This window comes from Ochotona curzoniae, unplaced genomic scaffold (assembly GCF_017591425.1).
Source record: "Ochotona curzoniae isolate NIBS_2020 unplaced genomic scaffold, NIBS_Ocur_1.0 scaffold_1037, whole genome shotgun sequence".
NCBI lineage: Eukaryota > Metazoa > Chordata > Mammalia > Lagomorpha > Ochotonidae > Ochotona > Ochotona curzoniae.
This window is the reverse complement of record NW_024467083.1, coordinates 13,667,288-13,690,393: the sequence shown is the minus strand read 5'-3', so window position 1 is coordinate 13,690,393 and position 23,106 is coordinate 13,667,288. Positions and strand designations below refer to the sequence as shown.

General features: G+C 35.2%; 1 protein-coding gene across 2 annotated transcripts; it reads right to left on the bottom strand.

Annotated features, from left to right (window-relative positions):
• Positions 1 to 9,449: 9,449 nt before the first annotated feature.
• LOC121168336 (pancreatic alpha-amylase) lies at positions 9,450 to 22,880 on the bottom strand. Of its 2 annotated transcripts, XM_040998326.1 has the most exons (11): positions 22,277 to 22,880; positions 16,108 to 16,321; positions 14,993 to 15,139; positions 14,104 to 14,301; positions 13,504 to 13,734; positions 12,646 to 12,779; positions 11,901 to 12,023; positions 11,710 to 11,809; positions 11,206 to 11,324; positions 10,986 to 11,111; positions 9,450 to 9,656 (listed from the first exon to the last, which is right to left on the bottom strand). In XM_040998326.1, exons 2-11 carry the CDS (start codon positions 16,273 to 16,275, stop codon positions 9,467 to 9,469), a joined length of 1,536 nt encoding a protein of 511 aa, XP_040854260.1. In that variant the 5' UTR covers positions 16,276 to 16,321; positions 22,277 to 22,880; the 3' UTR covers positions 9,450 to 9,466. The 2 variants fall into 2 exon arrangements, with proteins under 2 accessions (XP_040854260.1, XP_040854261.1); XM_040998327.1 differs by lacking the exon at positions 22,277 to 22,880 and having other exon boundaries at positions 16,108 to 16,333.
• Positions 22,881 to 23,106: the final 226 nt, after the last annotated feature.

Here is a 23,106-nt window from a genome sequence, read left to right as displayed (position 1 = left end):
TAGAACATTTAAACCCATTTAAGATTTAACCTGTTTAACAATTTAAAGATTTACCTTATTCCGGCCCGGTGCAATGGCATAGTGGTTATGGTCCTCGCCTTGAATGCCTCAGGATCCCATAAAATCACCGGTTCTAATCCCGACGGCCCTACTTCCAATCCAGCTCCCTGCTTATGGCCTGGGAAGGCAGTCAAGGATGGCTCAAAGCTTTGGGACCCTGCTCCCACTTGGGAGACCTGGGGGAGGTTCTCGGCTCCTGGCTTTAGATGGGCACAGCACCAGCCATTGCAGTCACTTGGGGAGTGAATCATAGGATGGAAGATCTTCCTCTCTGACTCCCTTCCTCTCTGTATATCCGCCTTTCCAAGGTAACAGGTGATGGCGCAAGTAATTGTGTTTCTGCCACCCTATGGGACTCCCCAGACTGAATTTCTAGCTTCTGTATTTAGCTTAGTTCAGCCAAAATTTGTTAGCATTTGAGAAGTGAACCAGCAAGCTAGGACATCTTTTAATCTTTTACTCTGTCTCTCTAGCTTGCAGGCGAGCAATTTAAATAATCTAAATTTTAATTTTTTTGTTTCTTTCACTCTCATGATTTATTTTACAAATAATTATTGTACTACCATGTTTATTATGGATGCTGTCCTGAGACTGAGCTTTCAGTGAAGAGCAAAACATTAGTTTCCCACAATACATATTAGTGTTAAGAACTAAAGCACAGAGTATCCTGATTTAATTTGGAGCATCTCATCTAACCCTGTCCAAAATGCTCATATAGGACTAGATGCTAAAATAAATCAATAAATATGATTTACCACATCAACAAATTGAAGATTAACAATATGATCATCTGAATAAATGCAGAGATGGACTTTGATAAGATCCAGTACCACTTCATGCTAAAAACCCTAAGCATGATAGGCTTAGAAGAAATATTCCACTACAAAATCAAAAAATTCAATGCTAGCATCATACTGAATGAGGGAAGACTGGAAGTTCTTGCATTATCTGGATTTAGACAATGTCCATTTTGACCTCTAGTATTCAATGTCCTTGCCTAGCTATTATGCAAAAAAAAAAAAGAAATGAAAGGAATTTTAAGTGGAAACACACAGATGACATGATCCTAAATAAAGGAAAATCAAAAGACTCAATAAGAAAAATATTGGAACTCATACGAGAATTTGGCAAGGTGGCAGGGTACAAAAGTAATAAACATAAATCAACAGCTCTAGGATATGCAAATGACTGTATGATTGAGGAAGAACTTATAGGTTTAATCCTCTTTAAGAGAGCAAAAAAGAATCAAAATACCCTGGAATTAACCTAACCAAAAATGTGGAAAACCTCTATGAAGAAAATCTTAAAACAAGAAAAAACTGAAATAGAAGACATTAAATCTGGGAGGAATTTACTGTGTTCCTGGACTGATAGAAAAAATTATCATCACTATGCCTATATTACCAAAGGTCATACACAGATTCAATGCAATTCCAATCAAAATCCCAGCAATTTTCTTCTCAGAAATAGAAAAGATGATATTAAAATTATCTGGAAATACAATAGACCACAAATAGCCAAAGTTATCTTGAAGAATAAAAGTAAAACTGGAAGAATCATAATTCCAGACCTCAAGACATACCTACAAGGTGTGGGAATAAAAAAAATCTGGTACTGATATAAAAACAGAAAAGTTCAATGGAACAGAATAGAAACCCCAGATGTGATGCCACACATGTACAGCCAACTAATCTTTAGCAAGAAAACAGAAAATAATTCCAGAGGAAAAAAAAAAAAAAGAAAAGATCAGCCTCTTTAGCAAATGCTATTGGAACAAATCGGTAGCAGCCTGCAGAAGCAAAAAGTGAGACCCCACCTTTTGCTTTATTAAAAAAAAAAAAAAAAAAAAAAAAAAAAAAAAAAAGGAGCTCTAAATGGTTAAGGACCTAAATCTGCAACTAGAAGCCATCAAACTTTTGAGGAAAGTATAGGAAGCACTTCAGAAGCTAAAGGCATTGAGAAAGATTTGTTAGAAAAGTGACCAAAAGTACAGGGAGTCAACGACAAAATGAGCAACTGGCAGTACATTAAAGAATTTTCTGTGCAGAAAGGAAATGATCAACAAGATGAAGAATCACACAAGAAAACGAGAAAAAAAAAAACCCTTACACACACAACAGACAGAGGACTAGCATCCAGGATTTACAAAGAGCTTCAGAAACTCAAGGAAAGCAAAATAAACAACCCTGTGAAGACATAGCCAAGCACATGAGCAGGCATTTAAAAAACAAATTCAAGTGGTTAATATACATAATAAAAATTTTCAGAAACCCTAGCTATCAGAGAATTAGAAATTAAAATCACATTCATTGAGAGTATACTTCACTTAGCCCAGATTCATAACTCTTCCAACAACACCTGCTGGTGTGGATATGGGGAGACACTCTTCTCCACTGTTGGTGGGAGTGTAAGCTAGTGTAACAACTATAGAAGTCAGTGCAGAGAATGCTAAAACAACTAAAAATTGATCTACAACATGATCCAGCTATCCCACTCCTGAGGCTATAGCCAAACAAAGTAAAATCTATACATGATAAAGTGACCTGCAACCCTATATTTATAGTGGCATGATGTAAAATGGTGAAGACATGGAAACAACCCAGATTCCTATGGAAAGAGTAATGGATAAAGAATTTAATATATCTACTTCGTGGAAGAATACTCAGCAATTAAAAAGAATGAAAGTCTACCATTTGCAATAAAATGATCCTAACTAAAGATCATTATGATTAGTAAAAGAAGCCAACCCTAAAAGGTAAATATCATATATTCTCTCTGATATAATGAAACCTCCATGCAAAATACAAGATAAATAAATATATAAATAAACATGTCAAGTATATTCTCATAGATTAACTGTGTAGTTGAGACTAGCATACTGGGAAGTGAAGATATATTGTACTATGCATCTCTTCTGGATAAAAAGAGAAATCCCAATGAAAACTGTTTAACACACCTTGACAATAGAATACTATACTACCTACCATTGCCTATACTATAATGCCATGATACCCTAGAAAAGAGCATTTCAAGGCAAAGGAGCAGAAAGTTCTTTGAATTCATTTTGAAGGACTTGGGGGATCATGTTATGCTTGCATAACGAAAAGTATCTTGGCTAGAGATCAGAAGTTTAAAATGTGAGGTGAAGCATCAAATGCAGGCTAATCAAGAATTTTGAAAAAATTTTGGACTTAAATCCAAAAGTGATCTGTCACCCAAAGGTTGGACTTTGAAAATGCTATAGTAGTGGTGGTGGTTATTTTCTGACATTTAAAAAAAATCCCTGTAAATTTTGTATATTCACAGAAGAGATGGCTAGATAGTGACTGTAAAGAGAGAGAAAAGAAAAAAATCAAGCAAGATATATTCAAATAAACTAAATGATTTGGGGCTTGATTGGTTCTGACAAACATAAGAGCAGATGATTCAAAATGACATCTATTTTTGGATTACAATGCTAAATAATAGTTTAAGTTTCTGAGTAAGCAGTTAGCATGTGGGCTCAGTATAAGTTTGGTGTTAAGTAATAAACTGAAGCTTCTGTTTCAGATATCACAAGTTTGAGGTATGTGAGAAATATTTACATAACAAAAATTTGTTTGGAAATACGAAAACAGAAGTTCAAGAAAAGTTCTGCATTAGAATTACAAATCAGTTTTTAAGATCCATGAAAAAACTGTAACCATCTGGAGAAAAATAGAAAAAAAATAGAATTAAAAATAAATGTAGCCTTAGGTAAAACATGACAAAGATGACCCAGTAAAACAATGTGAAAAATATAATCAGTAAAAAAGAAGAAACTAGAAAAGTACAAAATCATAACAGCAGAAGAGAGAACACTGAATACCTCTATTAAGCAGAGTAAAATGAGGGTAAAGGTGTGCATTGGATTTGTAACACAGATTTCATTAAACACATTGACAAGAAAGGAATCAATAAGATAATGATGGAAACTGGACAGTACAGAGGTGAAAATCAATTAAGTTAAGAATGCGGGGATTGTGATGAAAAATCTGATATTTGCCTTTAAAAAGGTAGCAAAAGAAAATGAAGTAAAGAGAAGGAAATCAGTGGCATCATGGATTGCTGCAATACCAAATTATTGAGTCTAAATAGTATATGAAAGGGCTCATGTAGCTCATGTTTGGCAGGCTGGAACCTTCAACTCAGACAGCTGCATATATTCATTGTCCAGTGAGGATCTCAAAACGGATGTCATTGTGTGAGGGAATGGCAGAGGGATCCAAGAGTCAAGGTTACTCTTTTATGAAAATGTATTCTCACAAGAATTAAACAATATCTCATGAGAATCTTCCTAAAGCCCTGCTTGAGCTGGACCTTACCACCTACAGTAGACCACATATTTTTAAAGTCCCATAATCTCTCACAGCACCACAATTGGGAGCCATTCATTTTACAGTTGGAAAACTATATTACATGTGCGCTGAAGGATCTTCAGTGGCAGGACTTAAAAGATCAAAAAAGAGGAGGAGACTCAAGATGGCAGAATAGGGTAAGGGCCTGTTTAAACAGCTGGACAAACATTTAATCAGGATGAAGCAGAAAGGACACATTCAAGGAAATAGGAAAGGACAGCACAACAGCAGAGGGGTACCTGGAGACTGACAGACACAGGAAAGCAGCAGACACAACAGTGTGGTGTTACAGTGAATGATAATCCAGCCACATTCAGCTAATAACAATTTGAACTCCACCAGTAGCCAGAACTCCATCAGCAACCAGGTGGGAAGGGACTTTCACTGGGAGATTCGGAGGTGAACCCAAAGAACTGTCTGTCCTGTTGGTCTGTTTGATTTGACCAGGAGCAGAGACAGAGCAGCAGATCCCAGATGGGTAGTGTGAGAATAGGGTGGACTTCACAGCCCAGTCAGCCCCCTAGAGCCTAATTGGGCGCTATTTTGCATAAGGAGGCAAAGGCAAGGGAAAGGACTGAGCATATGCTGAGATGGGAGTGAACTCTTTTCTGACTTAGTGAACTGCAACAACGTGGTATTCTACAGGTTCCACCCGAGACGGGTCTGGGTAGCCCTCAGACCTGATGGCCAACAGATCAAGAACTCTAGTAGTGGTACGTCAGGCACCATTTTGTACAGCGTGGCAAAAGCTTTAGGACAGAAGGGGACAACAGTGAACTGCGCATGTGCTGAACTTGCGAGAACTAACTGACTTCACTGGATTGCACTAGTCCCACAAGAAAATAATACCGACTGTGGCATCATATGGGTCAAAATAAGTCCGTGTGGCACCCAGACCTAACGTCCAACATGTTCCAGCAAGATCAAGGCCACCAACAACCAGCTATATAGGACACCTTGTGTCTCCCTAATCCTGGGACCTACTCCAACTGAAAGAGAGACAAAGTTTGCAGAGAAAACAGTGCAACCTCAGCAAGATATCACAGGAGGTGGAGACTGGTGAGCCAGGAGTTGAAGCTACAGAGTTCTTTGTGCAAATCTAAGATAAAAAGCCAGATCTGAAACGCGCTGGAAGGAGTGGCACAATTGGCTGCAAGCAAAGAGATATATACCAACCGCAATAAGTAAAATCAAACTGTAGATCTGTGGGTGACACAGCTTAGAAACCTGCCTCAAGGAAAAGACTTTGCTAGCCAGAAATACAATGACCAAGAACAAAAGAAGAGACAAAGGAACAATAAATATTACTGAAAACTCCCCTGCCATGGAGCAAGACCTTATGCTGACCTCAGAGTTAAAATGGGGCACACAGAATTCAGAGAACTCATTTTAAAGTTTCTGATCAACAATGAGAAGCATGTACAAGAGTTCAAAAAATCTAAGGAATATTTTACAAAGCAATAGCAGCAGTAAAGCAAATCATGGCTGATATACCAAAAATTAAGAGCACAATAGAGCAAATTAAAAGTGCAGTAGAGATTCTCCAAAATAGAATGAAGCAAGCAGAAGAAAGAATCTCAGAACTGGAAGATATTTTCTGTCATCGGTGGTAACAAACAAAAACCTGGAAGCAGAGCTGGATCAGGCCAAAAAAGGTATACAAGAATTGAGAGCCTGGCACGATGGTGCGGTGGTTAAGGTCCTCGCCTTGCATGCACCGAGATCCCATATGGACGCCGTTTCTAGTACCGGCAGTCCCGCTTCCCATCCAGCTCCCTGTCTGTGGCCCGGGAAAGCAGTCCAGGACAGCCTAAGACCTTGGGACCCTGCACCTACGTGGGAGACCTGGAAGAGGCTCCTAGCTTCGGATTGGCTCAGCTCCAGCCGTTCAGCCGCCTGGGGAGTGAATCATCGGATGAAAGATCTCTGTATATCTGCCTTTCCAATAAAAATAAAATAAATCTTTAAAAAAAAAGAATTGAAATATACTATCAAGAGGCCAAATGTAAGTTTTATGGGAGTCCCAGAAGATGCAGAAAGAAAAACTTGTGTTACAAATACATTTAATGAAATAATAAACGACTATTTCCCTAATCCAGAGAAAGAATTGGGACACAACCTCCAGGAAGATCACAGAACTCCCAACAGACCTGATCAAAAGTGATCTTCACCAAGACACATGATCATCAAGCTCTCTTCAATTGAACACAAGGAAAGATCCTTAAATGTGCACGTGAATAAAATCAATTGACATATAAAGGAATGCTGATTAAATTCACAGGAGATCTCTCACAGGAAACTCTACAGGCAAGAAGAGAATGGAGTCACATATTTCAGATTCTAAAAGAAAAAGATTGTCGGCCTAGGATAACATATCCAGCAAAGCTTTCTTTTGTCTTTGAAAATGAAATAAAATCCTTCCAGAGTAAAGAAAAGTTAAAAATTTTTTTGCCTCTTCAAAACCTGCCCTACAAATAATACTTCAAGGTGTTCTCTTGACAGAGAAGAGCAATAGCACCCACCAAAACCAATGGCAAATGGGAAGAACATCCCAGTAAAATGACAACAGAAGACAAAGTCAATGAACAACCCATTCCTAAAATGACAGGACCAAATTACCACCCATTCATATTATCCCTGAATGTAAATGGCTTAAACTCAATCAGACGTCATAGATTAGTAGATTGGATTAAAAAACAAAACCCATCTATTTGTTGTCTAGAAGAAGCACATTTCACCAACAAAAATCATCAGAAACTAGATCGCATGGTTTTAATGTTTTCTATTAGTTTCATCTCTTCAAAACACTTTCTTTGGATTAAATCATTCATTGACTCATAGATCATACAGTAGCATCATTTTCTGCAAGAAGATTCTACAAGTTAGTAATTTAGTAGCATGTTATTTAACTTCATGGTGTTAATTTCTTTTTTCTTCCTGACGTTGATTTTGTTTTGTGGCTTTTCATTTGATGGGATGTACACTAGCTGTGAAATGGAGACTAGCATATCCAGATGTGAGGATACAATGTAGTATGCATTTCTACTTCCAGACAAAGATGGATTTACAATGAGACTATTTACTATATCTTGATAATAGAATGCTGGACTCTCTGCCATTTTTCATGCCCACAATAATGAACATATGACTCTGTATGAAGAACTATACTTCAGTAATGATATAAAGGAACTAGGTGGTGGGAGGGAAAAATTGGGGCTGGGATAAAGGAAATGCCAGGAACCTATGGGACTGTATCATAAAATGATAATGGTAATGATAATGATAATAATAATAATAATAAATATGCAAAAATAAAAAATTAAAAAACAAACAAAAAGATTTTTAAAAAAAGATAATCTAAGAAATCAGGATAGAAAAAAATCAAACCTTTAGTGATGAAAGTTGTACTTTCATCCCAAAATAGAGGAAAGAACATTACAGGGAGCACACAAAAAAAACAATCTGGGTTGACTTGGATTGACCCATTTCTACCCTCTCTTTTTTTCCTTGTAGTTTTTAAGGTTGAATGTAGAATAAACTAGGAGTGCAGTATGCTAATCTAGGGAGGAATTAGCAGAAACACTCTGGATTCTGTTCCTGATCTCCAACAGCAGGCTTTTTTTCAACACTGTAGTTCAGAGAATCACATGACTCTTGGGTTATCAAATCTGGAAGAGGCTTCTATTGAGATCCCTCAGAGGCAAAGAACCCAGGAAACTACCACTGAGACTTTATTTATCCTAAACATGTTTCCAGAGACTTTGGAAGCTGACACATCATGATTGCTGTTTTCTGTTGTTCTGTTCTACTTATCTGTAAATGGTAAACTTGCTTCATTCCTCTTCAGGTGTGTTCTGATTCAATAAACTTGTGCACATAATAAAAATTGCATCCCAAATGTGGTGTTAGTGAAATGACAACCAATACATATTGCATCTGCTTCAAAGTAAGGAGAGGTAAATTTAAAATAAAAAAAAGGAGAGTTTTAAAGTATAGCTCCTATTTTCTCATTTAATTATATTAGACTTAACTGGAAGCTATGAAAAATACTATGTGACAATGTAAGAAATTCCATATTTAAATACAAGATAAAAAATGGATAAATAATGGATTGAGAAGGAAATTCAGAACACCTGGTTTCATCAAGGTCCTAAGTAAACATCAATATAAGGGATATAGAGGAAGGAATAAATATTCAAACAAAAGCAACTCAAAGCTATTAAGAAGAAAACAGAAAGAAGAATAAAAGTATGATTCATTTCAATTTGAATAATTGAGCATTTTATACTAAATAATTTACGTTTCTTCTATTTTTCAGTTCTACCAAAGTGTTTTCATTTTGCAGCAACCATACAAACTATATTTGCATGACAATCATCATTACACCAACTCTCCCTAACTAACCAATGAAATCACTTTCTGATAGAATCAGATAGACAAAAAGTACAAATACATAAACAAACACATAACTAGAACCAATGGATTGATGACAAAGAACATATTCGTCAGGATTCCATTCTATATTCTTAGATATTATTTTGACACAATAATTATAGTGAGTCTTCTAAAGTATGTTCTAAATTATGTTAGTTGCATTTTTTTATTACTGAAATGTTCAAATTAGCTACTTGGAGATATTAAATCTTGATGTTTTCTGTGCAGGGTGATAGAAACAAAGAAAGAGTAAAGATAAAGAATGAGAAGGAGGAAGAGAAATAGTCCAAGTGCTGTCACTGTCCAGATGTTTGCAACAGCCAAATCTGAATCAATTCAAAACCAGCAGTGTCTCCTACATGGGTGACAGGGACCCAGGCACTTGGACCACTTTCCACTTTCTTTCTAGCTACATTAGCAGAAAACCAGGGAAGAAGTGGAACATTTGGGACTCACACTGGTATTTCTATGTGGGATGTTGGCATCACCAGTGGAAGATTAAACAACTGCACTCTGTGTGTCCCTGGCTACTAAAAAGTAATAAGGAAAAGAGACAAATGTAGCCATTGTTTTGCTAAATTGATTTTATTTGAACTTTATAATTTTGCACCAGTATGGATTGCAATAAATGGATCTTCAGCATTATTACTAATGGAAAAGTAAGCAGTGCCATCACTGTTAACATTGACTGTAATTCCTGTACATCTGTTGCCACTTTTATCTCCAGAAATGACATCACAATATTTGCCACCAGGAAGACCAGTTTGCAGAGTTGAAGATAATGACCTGTAACATGAAGTTTAACAGTTAACTTAAATTAACTAAAAGTGAGAAAGAAAGTTATTTTCAAAGAAATAGAGATAAACCTTACACTATAAAACTCCAGTCAAAGTTTCAATAAGAAAACACACACACACAAAGAACTTTCCAATGTATGCAAAAAGCTTTCTCAAGGCCAAAGATAAACTTAGAGAATAACTATCAATTTCATTGTCAGAACGGATTATCTAAAAACTGAAGAGTGAAGAATATCAGTGAATATTTATAGAAATTGCCACTCTTACATATATATGTAGCAGATGTAATAGATGTTAATCCTTAAAATTTGGGTTCATCAGAAATTAAGAAAGTATTGGGCATTTTTAATAATTAAATATGACCCTTTCTTCAAGAAGCTCTTCATTTTTCAAGAAGCAAAATATAATTTCTGAAAAGGTCACAATTTTGAGTACAACTGTCTTGAATAAATTTACTTTGCTCCACATTTCACAAATAGCAGCAATTCAAGAACCAGCCATAAGTTCTAGTAGTGAAATGAGACAGATTTGAGCATTTATTTATTTATTGGTCAGTAAAATATAATTTAGGCTGGAATGAGCAAATTATGAATGGAAACTGGGCTTGAATTGAGACATTTCAGTGGCTGGCAATGAAATCTTCTGAACTGTAGCTCCATGTGTGGTGACAAATGTACTACAGAATAGGAATGAATCACACTTGAAATGTAAATATTGAAAACTTTTAGAACTAAACATTAAAAATCTGGAGCAAATAGCCATAACATACATGTTTCTTACATTCATGCTACAAAAATATTGGTCATGTTCACAAAAATGGATAGAGCATATGAAGCAATCAACATGAGTACTGGAGAAAAGACACCAGAAAAAAAAATATTCCAGTGATGAGCAATACTTTTCCATGACAAAACAATCAGGACTTTTGGAGATTTCACAACCCAAATATTAACCATGTTGTATATTGCAGAGAGCGAGTGTGTGTGTGTCTTTGTGTGTATGAAAAAGAAACAATATATGTGTCTGTGATATATTGAATAAGCACATAATATTTCAGTGATGCATATAACAAAATTCACTTAAAATAGAAAGTCATCACAAAAACAATAGAACAAAGGTATAAGAGCTATCATGTCTCTCCCTTATCTTACATCTGTGTTCTCTTAAGCCCTGAATATATGAACCTACAGATATGAAAAAGCAAGTGAGTAGGTAAAGAAAAATTGTATCAATAGTAAACAAGTTTAAACTGTCATTTCAAATTGCTAAATCTATAACACAAAATTTTAAACTATTACCTTAATTGGTATCTACTTACCAATCATCATTGTTAAAGACAATGAATCCTTTGTTTCCTCTTCCAAAAGCCACTTGGTTGCTGCCATTATCCCACCAGTTTTGGAAAGGCTGGCCATCAACTTGATTACGGAAAATGACCATGTTCCTAAAAGCAAAGTATCATATAAAGTGTTAATACAATTATGCTTAAATAGTTTGAGGTTACTTTTGTTTTAGAGAATATAAGTAAATATTTTGACCTGATTTGGCGCCATCGATGCTCACAGACCCAGCCATTGCCACAAGTAGTGTCTGCATTAATAGTTACTTCTTTAGTTACTCCATTATTATTTGGTGGTCCAACCCAATCATTAGTATCCTTAGTTAGGAAAAAAAAAAACACCTCTTATTTTTAGCAAAGATGTATTTGTCTCTTTATTTTCTATTATACCAAACCAAATTTGTCCTGCTTCATGTTTCTGTGCACTAACTTTAACTAGAATCCCTAGCGATTAGAGAAGCAAACATTTCACTCCCTGAATTTGGCCTATTTTTTCCCTGATGAAGTGAGAATATTGGTCATATCTCTGAAACAATTCCTGTACCCATCCAAGCCAGAAAACTTGACACTTCATTATTAAGATCCCATGTACTACATTGGATTTATAGTTAATAAATATTGATTAACTATTGAATGTAATTTCAAGTAAAATTAAATTTTCCTTCTTTATTGAGAAAAAGCATTTAGCAACTCTAAAGCTTACTTGTCCATTCACAAAATTTCTTGTCCAGCGATAGCTTGACATGACTCGTGTGAGTCCATAAGGATGAGCAAGCATAAATCCAACTGCCATTTTATACAGCCTGAAAGTTACAAAATCATGTTAGTACAGGAGAATAGAACTTGTATCATTCTCAAAATGCAAATTAAAAAACAGAAAATTTTGTTTCCTACCTAGCATCAAAGAATGTAAGAATAGATGCGCCTCCAGCTCCATGTCCTCGTTGATTGTCATGGTTATCCACAAAAACAAGTGCTTTGTCAGAAGGCATGAATCCCCAGCCTTCTCCCCAGTTCCTAGTTAAAAGTGATAATACATAATTATATGTATTCTTTTATAATAGTTATAGAGCAACAACTGAATATCTATACAACATTGTCACATGCATTCTTTTAATACATTATTATTCTATTGGATTTTTTAATATTCAGACATTTAAAAAATATATTTCCTCCTGTATACAGATATGAATTGCTTTTAGTGCATTCATGTTACAAATTTAATATTTAATTACAATTGAGATGTTTCAGTATGTTGTAGAGAGACCTCAAAATGGTTAGCATTTGGATCATCATTGCACAAAATAAATAATAAATATATAAATATATTTATATAAACAATAAAAAATAAATATAGTTTTAACATATCATTTATAAAATTATTACAGTAAACGGGTATATTTATTTAATGTGTAGGTAAAAATATATGGACTTTTTTTTCGTTTCTAGATGAATTTCTTTCTGATTGACACTCTAAGAAAAAGAAAGGACTACTTGGAAAGTGGATAACTCTAATACCTAACATAATTGACACATTGGTGCTCGTTTAAAATGTGGATATTCTTAGAAGATTAATATTTGGCTAATAACACTGATAGGTCTGTGAAATTACTCAAATAACATATAATACTTCATTTACTTTAGGTAACACATCTTCTCTCCACTCCATCGGCGAATAACTGTGCCTAGTTTTGCACCATACTTGAATTCTGTCACACGGCCATTTCCAAAGTACTCACTGCTTGAAATTGCCTCACCACCTAGATCAATTACCTGGTAGAAACAGAAAGAAAATTACAACATAACCTGAGAACTTCGGAGTTTTTGTGGATAAATTAATATTACATAGAATATGACTTTAATCCGTGTTATTTTAATTGTTCAAAATGGTTATCTTTATATGATTATTGACTTTTTCATAAAATATTTGCTACAATCTTGAAAGAAACATAATTACAAGGTATTCTGCTGTGCTGACAGAACACTGACATAACTCAGTCTTCCACATAAATGGCAAAAATAGTTCAAAATGACATAGCACTAGTTATTTGACAACATTCCTCAGTATTTGATAAATATTATTTCATTGATAATTTGACACAGGTCACAAAGACTAAAACACCATTGGCCATTTTCTTTATGTGAAAAAATATTAACAGAATGATTAGTAAAGTTATGTAAAAAAACACTAAGGTTAATAGTTGTACAGCCAAGATTTAAACTCGGGTACACTAGCTTGAACAATAGCTACGTAATTCTCTGTCTATCATAAAGTTTTCGGGGGATTTTGTAGCCTAGATAAATTGTTTGCACACCCATTACACCTATGTGGTAAAGAAGTAGATGTGCTCTGTCTGAATCAAAGAGTTGAAAGAACACTACTGTGCATATATGACTTATTCACTGACTTACATATAGTGTGTATTTAATTAAATCTGTCATCCATTTTCTAACGAATATGATACCATTTTATATTAACATATAAGCATTGACATACCTCTTGGAAAATGAACGGCTTACTTCCCGAAGGGAACCACTTTGTGTTTAGATTGTTTAGTTTATTCAAAACTGCCTTTATGTCTCCCGGCCACATATGCTTGCTAGCATCAAGTCTGAACCCTGCCACGCCAATGTCAATGAGGCGGTTCAAGTATGCAGCAATTGTGGAACGCACATAATCTTTCTCCAAGGCAAGATCGAGAAGCCCAGTCAAACGACAATCTCTGACCTGTGAAGGTAGAAGGTTTTGATACATTAAATGTTGTGTTTCACCTGAGAATCTATCTGACATTTAATCCAAATTCACATCAGACTGTTCAGTGGTTTCTTCTTTACATTGGGCACAATAGATATTTCTTTAAATTTTTTTCCTAATATAAAATTGAAAAATGTAAAAAATAAAGTAGGTCAGATATTTAAATGGTGGTAATTTTTTGAAATCTGATTTGTGTTTGTATTTTTAAAAAACAGTCAGACTTGATAATATATTTTCCCAAAGAATCTGCACTCAATGTGAATAGAGTTCAATAAGCTACATGTGTATGAATTAAAATACAGATAATACTTTATTTGTATTACCAAATTTTGGAAAAATTACCTGAGCACTGTCTTGATAGCTTTCAATGCCTCCACTTGAAGTCCTACATTTGCCATCATTAAAATCCCAGCCAGAGTATGGAACTGCTGGAAAATCCCTGTTTTGAGCATTGAAGTAACTTCCACAGGTACTGTGTGTTCCTGCGCCTCCACCTTCACCACACATATGATTAATTACAGCATCCACATAAATACGGACCTGAAAAAACAGAGTTTCCATTCCAATTTGACTTCCAAGCAGATAAAAATCTGACTACTGTTGATTAAAGTTTATAGCATACTAATAAAATGCAATAATACTCCTGTTATAAAATTTCTACTGGAACAAAACTGAAGCATGAGAGAGAACTGATAGTTTGACAGACCCGACGCTGTCGTAATGATGAAGGAGAGCGTATTAGTTTTGGGAAGTTCCTCCTGTCACCCAGAGAAAGAAATTAGCCTGTCTTATGTACTCAATATCTGAAAAGAACCAGTATTTCATTATACTCCTCATCAAAGAGGGAAAGTGTTTGCTGCAAAAAAAAAAAAAATCCATGTAGAAGAAGACCTGCAAATTTTGGACAGAGGCATGCGTCATGTAAAAACGACAGCAGTGATAGTAACTGGAAACCAATTCTTAACAAGAAAAGGGTTTGTTTGTTTTTTTCAGAAAATGTTCAAGCTTCATAAATGAATTGTGCTTTAAGCTTTAACTTATCTCATCTTTAGTAAACTGCAGCCAGAAAAAGATTTATGAAGGTTGAATACAATGTAATATGAAGATTGAGTTACAGCTTATATATGAAGTAAAATTTGAAAATTGAAAATATAGAAAATTAAGAGCAAGAGACACAGGGAAAAATTATTTTTCTACATAATATTTTTAAATGAAATTTGAATTCACTTACACCAACATTGTTACATCTAGTCACCATGTCTTTGAATTCATTTTCATTTCCAGATCTTGTGCATAATTTGTAGCTAATTGGTTGGTATCTTTCCCACCAGGGTCTAAAAGGACTGGTAACTACAATGTTTTCATTGGGTGGAGAGACCTAAGATAAATATTAAAAGAAGTATCAATAAGTACTAATGTTTTTTAATTATATATTATTTGATATACTATAAAATAGTCAACGATGCAAAGTTATTTCTGAAATTTTATCGAGCTACATTTTTCCTTTTAAAAAAGTATTTTGTTATGTACTTATATGAAAGGCAAAGATACAGAGGCATCTCCCATCACTGGTTCACTCCCCAAATGGCCACAGTAGCCAGGGCTAGGCTAATGCCAGGAACCATTATATTATTCCAGATCTCCCACATGGTCACAGAGGACCAAGTACCTGAGCAATCTTCTGATGACTTCCTAAGCTATCAGCAGAAATCAGGCTCTGAAGTGGAGCAGCCAGGACTAGAACTGACACCCAAATGGGATGCTAGCATCAAAGGCTGCAGCTTAACTCACTAGGTCACAACATTGGCCTTTGCAGCTGCACTTTTCAATAGCTAATTGCAGTATTAATAACATGATAAAATTAAAGTTACCAACAAAACCATGTAATATTTTCTACAAAAGCATGTTTTTATTAAGATTTTTATTTTACTTGAAATTGGAGTTACATAGAAACAGATCTTCCATCTGGCAGCTCACTTCCATTTGGCAGTTCACGCTTCAAATTCCTGTAAAGGCCAGAGCTGGGCCCATCTGAAGCTGTGAACTAAGGTTCTTTCCATATCTCACAAATGGGGCCTTGGGATGAGAGACTAGGTCCATCCTTTGCTGTTTTCCTATGCCATTAGGAGGGAGCTGGCTTGGAAGTGGGGTAGCCTAGAGCAGAATCAATACTCACAGAGGATACCAGCACTACTGACAGTAAATTAGTCAGCTACACTACTTTGCTGGACACCCCAAACACTTTGAGAATACATCTATTGTAAAACATTATCCCAGTTTTTGTTTATCAAAATGCCAGATTGTAACATAGCCCACTCTGCAATTTACTTTATGAACAAAACTCACCTGAACCCCTCCAAATCCATTGGGAGCCAAATATCGCTCACATTCTTTAGCGATATCAACCCAGCGCCACTCAAACAGATGGACAATAGATGTCCGTCCTTGTTGAGTATGTGGGCTATATTGAGCCCAGCAGAACCCAATGACAGAAAGCAACAGAAAGAGCTTCATTTTGCTTTCAAGTGATCTGTATTGATTCTAGGAACTATTTATATTCCTGTAAAAGTACACATTACAAAGTAAATGTTAACATGAATAAATACTTGAAGCACAAGTTATTTATTCATTATCTTAAAAAAGAATATCAGAAATAATGCTCATGGAACAGCTGAGAAATGTTCATAAAATTTCCCAGGAAAATAAGCTAAGTGACCTCATGGAACCACCTTTTTTTTTCTTATTCAGGGAATACTGACATTTTCAAACATCTGCTACTAAACATATCTGAAATGTAATTATTTATGTATTATTTAATTAGGATTAGATAGTCTCATATTCTTCACTAATAGAAATAAAGTAACAATAAAAGTCAATGGAATTCATGCTCTAAATTTTGCTTTAACTATTGATTTAGCACAATAATCCAAAAGAAATAGAATAATCTGTTCAAATCTGTTTGCCATGCTAACCCAAAATTTTAGTTATTAAAATGTATACATTATTATTGAGGAAAGTACTTGGAATTGAAATGTATCTAAAACAGAGAGAAATCGTTATTCCCCTAAGTCAAATCATGTGTTTAATATTGGGGCTGTTGCAATAGAGTTTGTGGTGATGGTGGTTGTTTTCTCCCCATTGTCACATACTGCTTGCACCTACGAACAAAATAAATAAACATTCATATCCCTGTTCCTTTTTTGATGTAACTAAAATCTTAGGAAATAGCAGTGTAGTTAAGAAAGATGAATTCAGAGTGCAGAATAAAAGTGGATGGGAGATGTGGTAGATGAGCTTTATCATGGTCCAGGAAAACAAGTAAGTGATTTAAACCAGGGCTTAGATGGGATGTATTTGATAGATACAGGAGGTCAGTAGTTTATGTCTAAATTAACACTGGAAAATGGGGATAAAGAAATATTAAAGAGACAATAATTTGGTTTTCAAGTTATTTATCATAGTCAGGAATACTGTGGAAGCACCAGCTTTGGGGAAATTGTTTCAGGAATGCAATTGTCTTAAATTATTCCTCTACTATTCTTTTTTATTTTTATTTTTATTTTTTTAGATTTATTTATTATTTTTTTATTGGAAAGGTGGATGTACAGAGAGGAGAGACAGAGAGGAAGATCTTCCATCCAATGATTCACTCCCCAAGTGAGCGCAACTGCCGATACTATGCCAATCCAAAGCCAGGAGCCTCTTCCGGGTCTCCCACGCGGGTGCAGGGTCCCAAAACTTTGGGCCGTCCTCGACTGCATTCCCAGGCACAAGCAGGGAGCTGGATGGGAAGCGGGGCTGCCGGGATTAGAACTGGCGCCTATATGGGATCCCAGGCGTGCAAGGCGGGGACCTTAACCACTTGTGCCACCGTGCCGGGCCCTACTATTCTTTTTTTAATATAACTTTTTATTTATTTTGAAAGGCATCACAATAAGAGAGAACGAAAGGCAGATCTTTCATCTGCTGATTCAGTCACGAAAATATTGCAATGACCAGACATGTTCCAGGATGAGCCAGAGCCAAGACTTCTATTCTGGTTCCCCATGCAAAGACACAAGCAACGGGACCATGATTTATTGCTTTTCTAGATGCATTTACAGGGAAGTGAATTGGAAACATAACAGCCAGAACTAAATAATACATGGGATGTGGTGTGGCAAATGGTAGCTTAATGTAGTGTTGCACAATACTGGCCCCATTGTATCAATCTTTTAATTTACTTTGTTCTATAAATCTTAATGCCCTACTTTGGCCCTTCATGAACCAATTATACATTGCATAAATATAAGTTATAACGAGTAAGATGTCTATAAGTAGGACAGAAACAGAAGTTGGAAAGTCTTGGGAAAAGGAGTTACTCTCTTGAACCTGACACCATTATAATTTAAGCCAAACTTGGATAAAACACAAGGTGAATAAGGGCTAGTTGTACATTGGGATAGTTGTCCCGCTTTCTGAGTTGACCAACCACCTAGTAGTAGCAGAAATACTGGCTACCTAAGGCTAAATAGCACAAGTATGAGAAATTCACTTTTGTTGTTATTCCCCAACAATTCATCATACAGACAGAAGAAACACAATCGATTTGGCCTTCACTGTCTCCCTAGGAAAAGCTCATTCATCAGACATAAGTAAATAAAGAGAAGAAAGAGTCGGAGCAGACTATAATTTGAAGTTGTGTGTGTGAAAGAATGTCTTTATCACCAGTGGTGCAATTTAATGGATGTTTGGTTTAGGAACTGATATGGACCACCTACTGACTTTGAGATATCACTTCTAAAACCAAATGAAATAGCATAAAATAATAATTAACAAAACAACATGTATGAGAGAAGAAGTAAAGAGACTTTGGAGTTTTCAACAAAGCAATGACAACCTGAGAGGGGTACAAAAGCTATAACAACTGATTAAGCACAGGCGTTGGACAAAACAGATGCAATCTGCAGTATTACAAGCCAATGCACCCTGGTAGGTATGAGGCCTAGGGAGTTGAATTGTTGGACTGCCTGCAATGCAGAAGATGAATACAAAGTATCGACTTTGGAAAAAATTCATGGGTTTATATAATTATGAGATGGAGAGAATAGAAACAAACGGATAAATGAGTAAAGAAAGAATCTCACTTCTTGAGAAAGATTGTTGAGTCAAAGAGTGAAGGAAAAATTTTTAAGAAGTGAAGGGAAGTGCTTGATGTAAGTGAGCATTAAATCAGAGACATTGACCAATATAGGATAATCTTGGGAAGAGCTGAAATAGGATGAGACAGCCACAATGGTGTGAGAGCTGGTATCCCACATGAGCATCAGTTTCTGTCCTGGCTGCTCAACTTTCAATCCAGTTCTTTGTTTATGGTCTGGGCAAGCAGCAGAGATGGTTCGAACCACTGGGCCCCTACACCTACATGGGAGATCCACAAGAATCTCATGGCTTCATATCAGCTCAGCTCTGGCTGTTGAGGCCATTTGGAGAGTGAATCAGCTGATGGAAGATTTCTCTGTCTCTGCTCTCTAAAAATCTACCTTTCAGGCTTGGCAGGATAGCATAGTGGTTGGGTTCCTCGACTTAGACGTGCCAGGATCCCATATCGTCACCGGTTCTAATCCCAGCAGGCCCTGCTTTCCATCCAGCTCCCTGCCTGTGGCCTGGAAAGCAGTCAAGGACAGCCTAAGACCTTAGGACCCTGCACCTGTGTGGGAGACCTGGAAGAGCTCCTGGCTCCTGGCTCCTGGCTTCGGATTGGCTTAGCTCTGGCCGTTGCACTCACTTGGAGAGTGAACCATTGGACAGAAGATCTTCCTGTCTCTCTTCCTCTCTGTATATCTGCCTTTCAAATAAAAATAAATAAATCTTTTTTTTTTTTTTTAAAAATCTGCCTTTCAAATAATAAATAATTTTTTAAATGGGGGGAAAGGGGTAAGGTTAAAAAGAAAGGTATTGTTTGAATGTATTGTTTGAATATTGTTTAACTCAAAGTACCAAGGGCTAAAATGCTATGGTTAAGAAAATGATCTTAGGAGTCAGAAAAACTGTAATATACATACTCACTATCTCCATTTGTCATGTATATGAGGCTGGAAAGTAATTGTTTTGAATGTGTCTATGAACTAGAAAAAGTAGCATGAGAAGTTCACAAAAAATTCTTGGAACATTCATATTAGAAAAAAATATATTCCTGGAGTTCAGAATTATTTTGCAGCAAAGAAATCTTATCTTTCAATTCCATTTTCTCTGAGAAATTTTACAAATACACTTGCAGGTAACTTACAAAAAGTTATAATCATGACCAAACAGATTAATGCAAATAAAGGTGTTACCTCAATATGTCAATATAGTAAAGTTCAATAATTTGGTTGTTGTAACTTTATTATCATGGCTCCATTATTAATTTTACTGTTCTTTTCACACGGGTATTAATCCATGTGCTCTTATCACATTTGCTAAACAGCCAGCTCTTGATAATTCTGTCTTTCCCTTCTTCCAACTTTCTAATAATACATTCTATTTCTCATAATTGTGCTCATATTACTGAGAAAGACAGGTAGTGGTAAGGACCAGCAGTACTTCCCATGTGTAATTTTTCTGTATCTTGTCTGTTTTCTTTTTGTCATCACCCCTTTTAACTTTTGTTTTAGCTTCCCTCCCTGCCTGTATTCCCTTTTCTCTCCCTTTCACTTTCTAGCTGTCCTCTTTCTTTTCTTCCTTTCTTCTCTCCTTCATCCCCTCTCCTTTTTAATTAATTCCTCCCTACCTCCCTCCTTTTTTCCTTCTTTCCCTAATTAGAATTTCTAGTAGTTTTGAATGCATATGATCAATAAACTCTGAACTATTAAAAAAAATCAGTGTTTCTCACAAGTGCATTTAGATATTTTCAAAATAAGGAGTAATTAGCAGATCTAATTATTTTTGGATTCACTTTATATTAACATTACAAGATATGTAGAAATATGCAAACAAATACCATGTGTCTACTGTCAGGCATCATTGCATATTTTCTAATTCAGTCTTGATTTCCACCAAAAAAAGTGTTATAAAGAGCCACAATCCCATAGCAAAGGTATTAAAACAACAAAAATACATTTATGTATTCTTTATCATATAAAACCAGATAATAAAGGTTTGATGTCTTTGCCATCAAAAACAAAACAGAAAGTAAATAATCAAAATTATTACATTCATTTCTTGAAATAGTTATCTTTAAACAGTTCTCCACAAAGGAACTATTAAAGCTATTAATAGTAATATCAATGATGTGTTTATTCCCTGCAGTAGTCTATAAAGAAGAAATTTTCCTTTAAAGAGTTATATTTACTAAATGTATCAAATGAAAAATCTTAGAAATTCCATAAAATCATAAAACAGAACATTTTGGAATATCCTACAAAAAGCAATATTCTTAAGGGGATATTTATATTTGAAGTGTAAATAAATTATTTACATTGTCAAAAACAAAATTATGTTAAATCAAAAGTACTAGGTATGGTGTTCTCAAAAAATTTCTCTCCATTCCACATACTATTGAAGGGCTCTGTTATTTAATGTTCACAATATGAATGACACGGTAAGACAAAAACTGTAGTATAAATTCAGTATTTATCAACACATTGAGTAATAAATATTTAGCAATAGTACAAACTTTTCTACAATCAATCCAAAGCCAGATTTACCAAAAGTAAAAGAATACTATTGAAGTATTAAGTAAGAAGTAATAATCTCTGCAAAACTTGCAGGTCTTATTATAGCTTCCTTTCTAAACACACACACACACACACACACACACACACACACACACACCTTTCTTGTTTTTACAAAAATCCTTTGCTCCTTCTACAGCCAGCCTCAGACCTATTGCACATAGTATTTTTTTAAACCTACAAATAAATTAACATGGATTAAGAAAAGACAAGCCATTCATAATTGATAACTATTTAGTCTATGTACCTTCCATATAAATTTTTAGAGCAAATAAATAATAATGCTGCCAAATTGTTATATTTTTCAGCTCACATGTGTACATACTATTTTATCATATCTATCTCCAAGTGTGCTGACAGTTTTTTTCTATTTTTCTAGTTTCAAATATTCACTATAAATTTAATCAAGTTAATGGTTTCTCTTAGTGGAAAAAAATTCCAATTCTCAATTTTACATTGTATTATGAACACTTTTTTCTTAAAGAGTCATGCTGCCAGCCTCTGACAAACAAAAATAAAACTCAGAAAGAAAACGGACATGTTCTCAAGATAAGTCATACGTGAAGGTTACAGGGAAAAATGCAAAGATAATCAAACTTGTTTAACAAATCACCAAAATCGGAGAACCATTTGAGCTCACACAGGTTTCCAATGTTGGCAGTACATTTTCTGCTGCTCGGCTGATACACGAGTTGTCAACAAACCTAAAATAGATCGTAAACCTCTAAGCAGTGTCAAATCATATGACAGAAGCCACTTATCTCAAGACAAAAAAAGGAGGATGGCAGGCTTACATGACACATCATCAAAAATTACCTTACCTCACCCACTTCTATAAATCAGCAGTCTTCTCAACTCAGTTTCATGTTTTTCAGTCATTAAATAGCAAATGTCTCATTGTTCTGAGTTTGCTTTCTTCATAGGTGGAAAAATAATGAGGGATCCAGGAATTTATACGTTTTCTATAACCTCCTCTTTGACCTATGCACTCCTTCAGCACCGCTCCAGTTCTCCAAATAGAATATGCTCAGTTCAAGCTGAGCTTCACAACGACGCCAGGTTTGGAACTAGCACTTTCATTTCGTTAGTAAACTGCTGTCTCTGCTGCTTGCTCAATTTGGCTGTCCTCTCACGTCTTCCAATGACACTGTGCCTATTCAGGTTTGCTTTCTTTTTCTCAATATCCTCTCTCCTACTCTCAACCAATATTTATTTTTTCTCAAGCCTCTATATCAGAATGTGAGAAAAAATTGCTAAAAAAATCTTTTAAAACAGAGATTAGAATATTAGTAAGTCAATTAAATGACTTAAACAAACTTACCATTTTAATTCCAGCCTTTGCCATTTGCTGTGACAAATCGTAGAGAAAACTTTTAAATATGTAGACTTTATCAGAGTCCTTCAAAAATGAGGGTAACAGTAATATGGCTAATATTTTTTAAAAGTCGATAATAATATGTGTTGAGTGTTTTTGTATGCCATTTTCACACTTTGATCACATCCTGAATAGAATTATGATTATGCATATTTTATAAGGTGAGGAGATGGATGTACTGTACAAATACATAATAAAAATATACCTTATTCAAAAGCTTTTTTTAATCCATGAACTTATACTTAGCTAATATGAACATATTTAAAAGATTGTGGA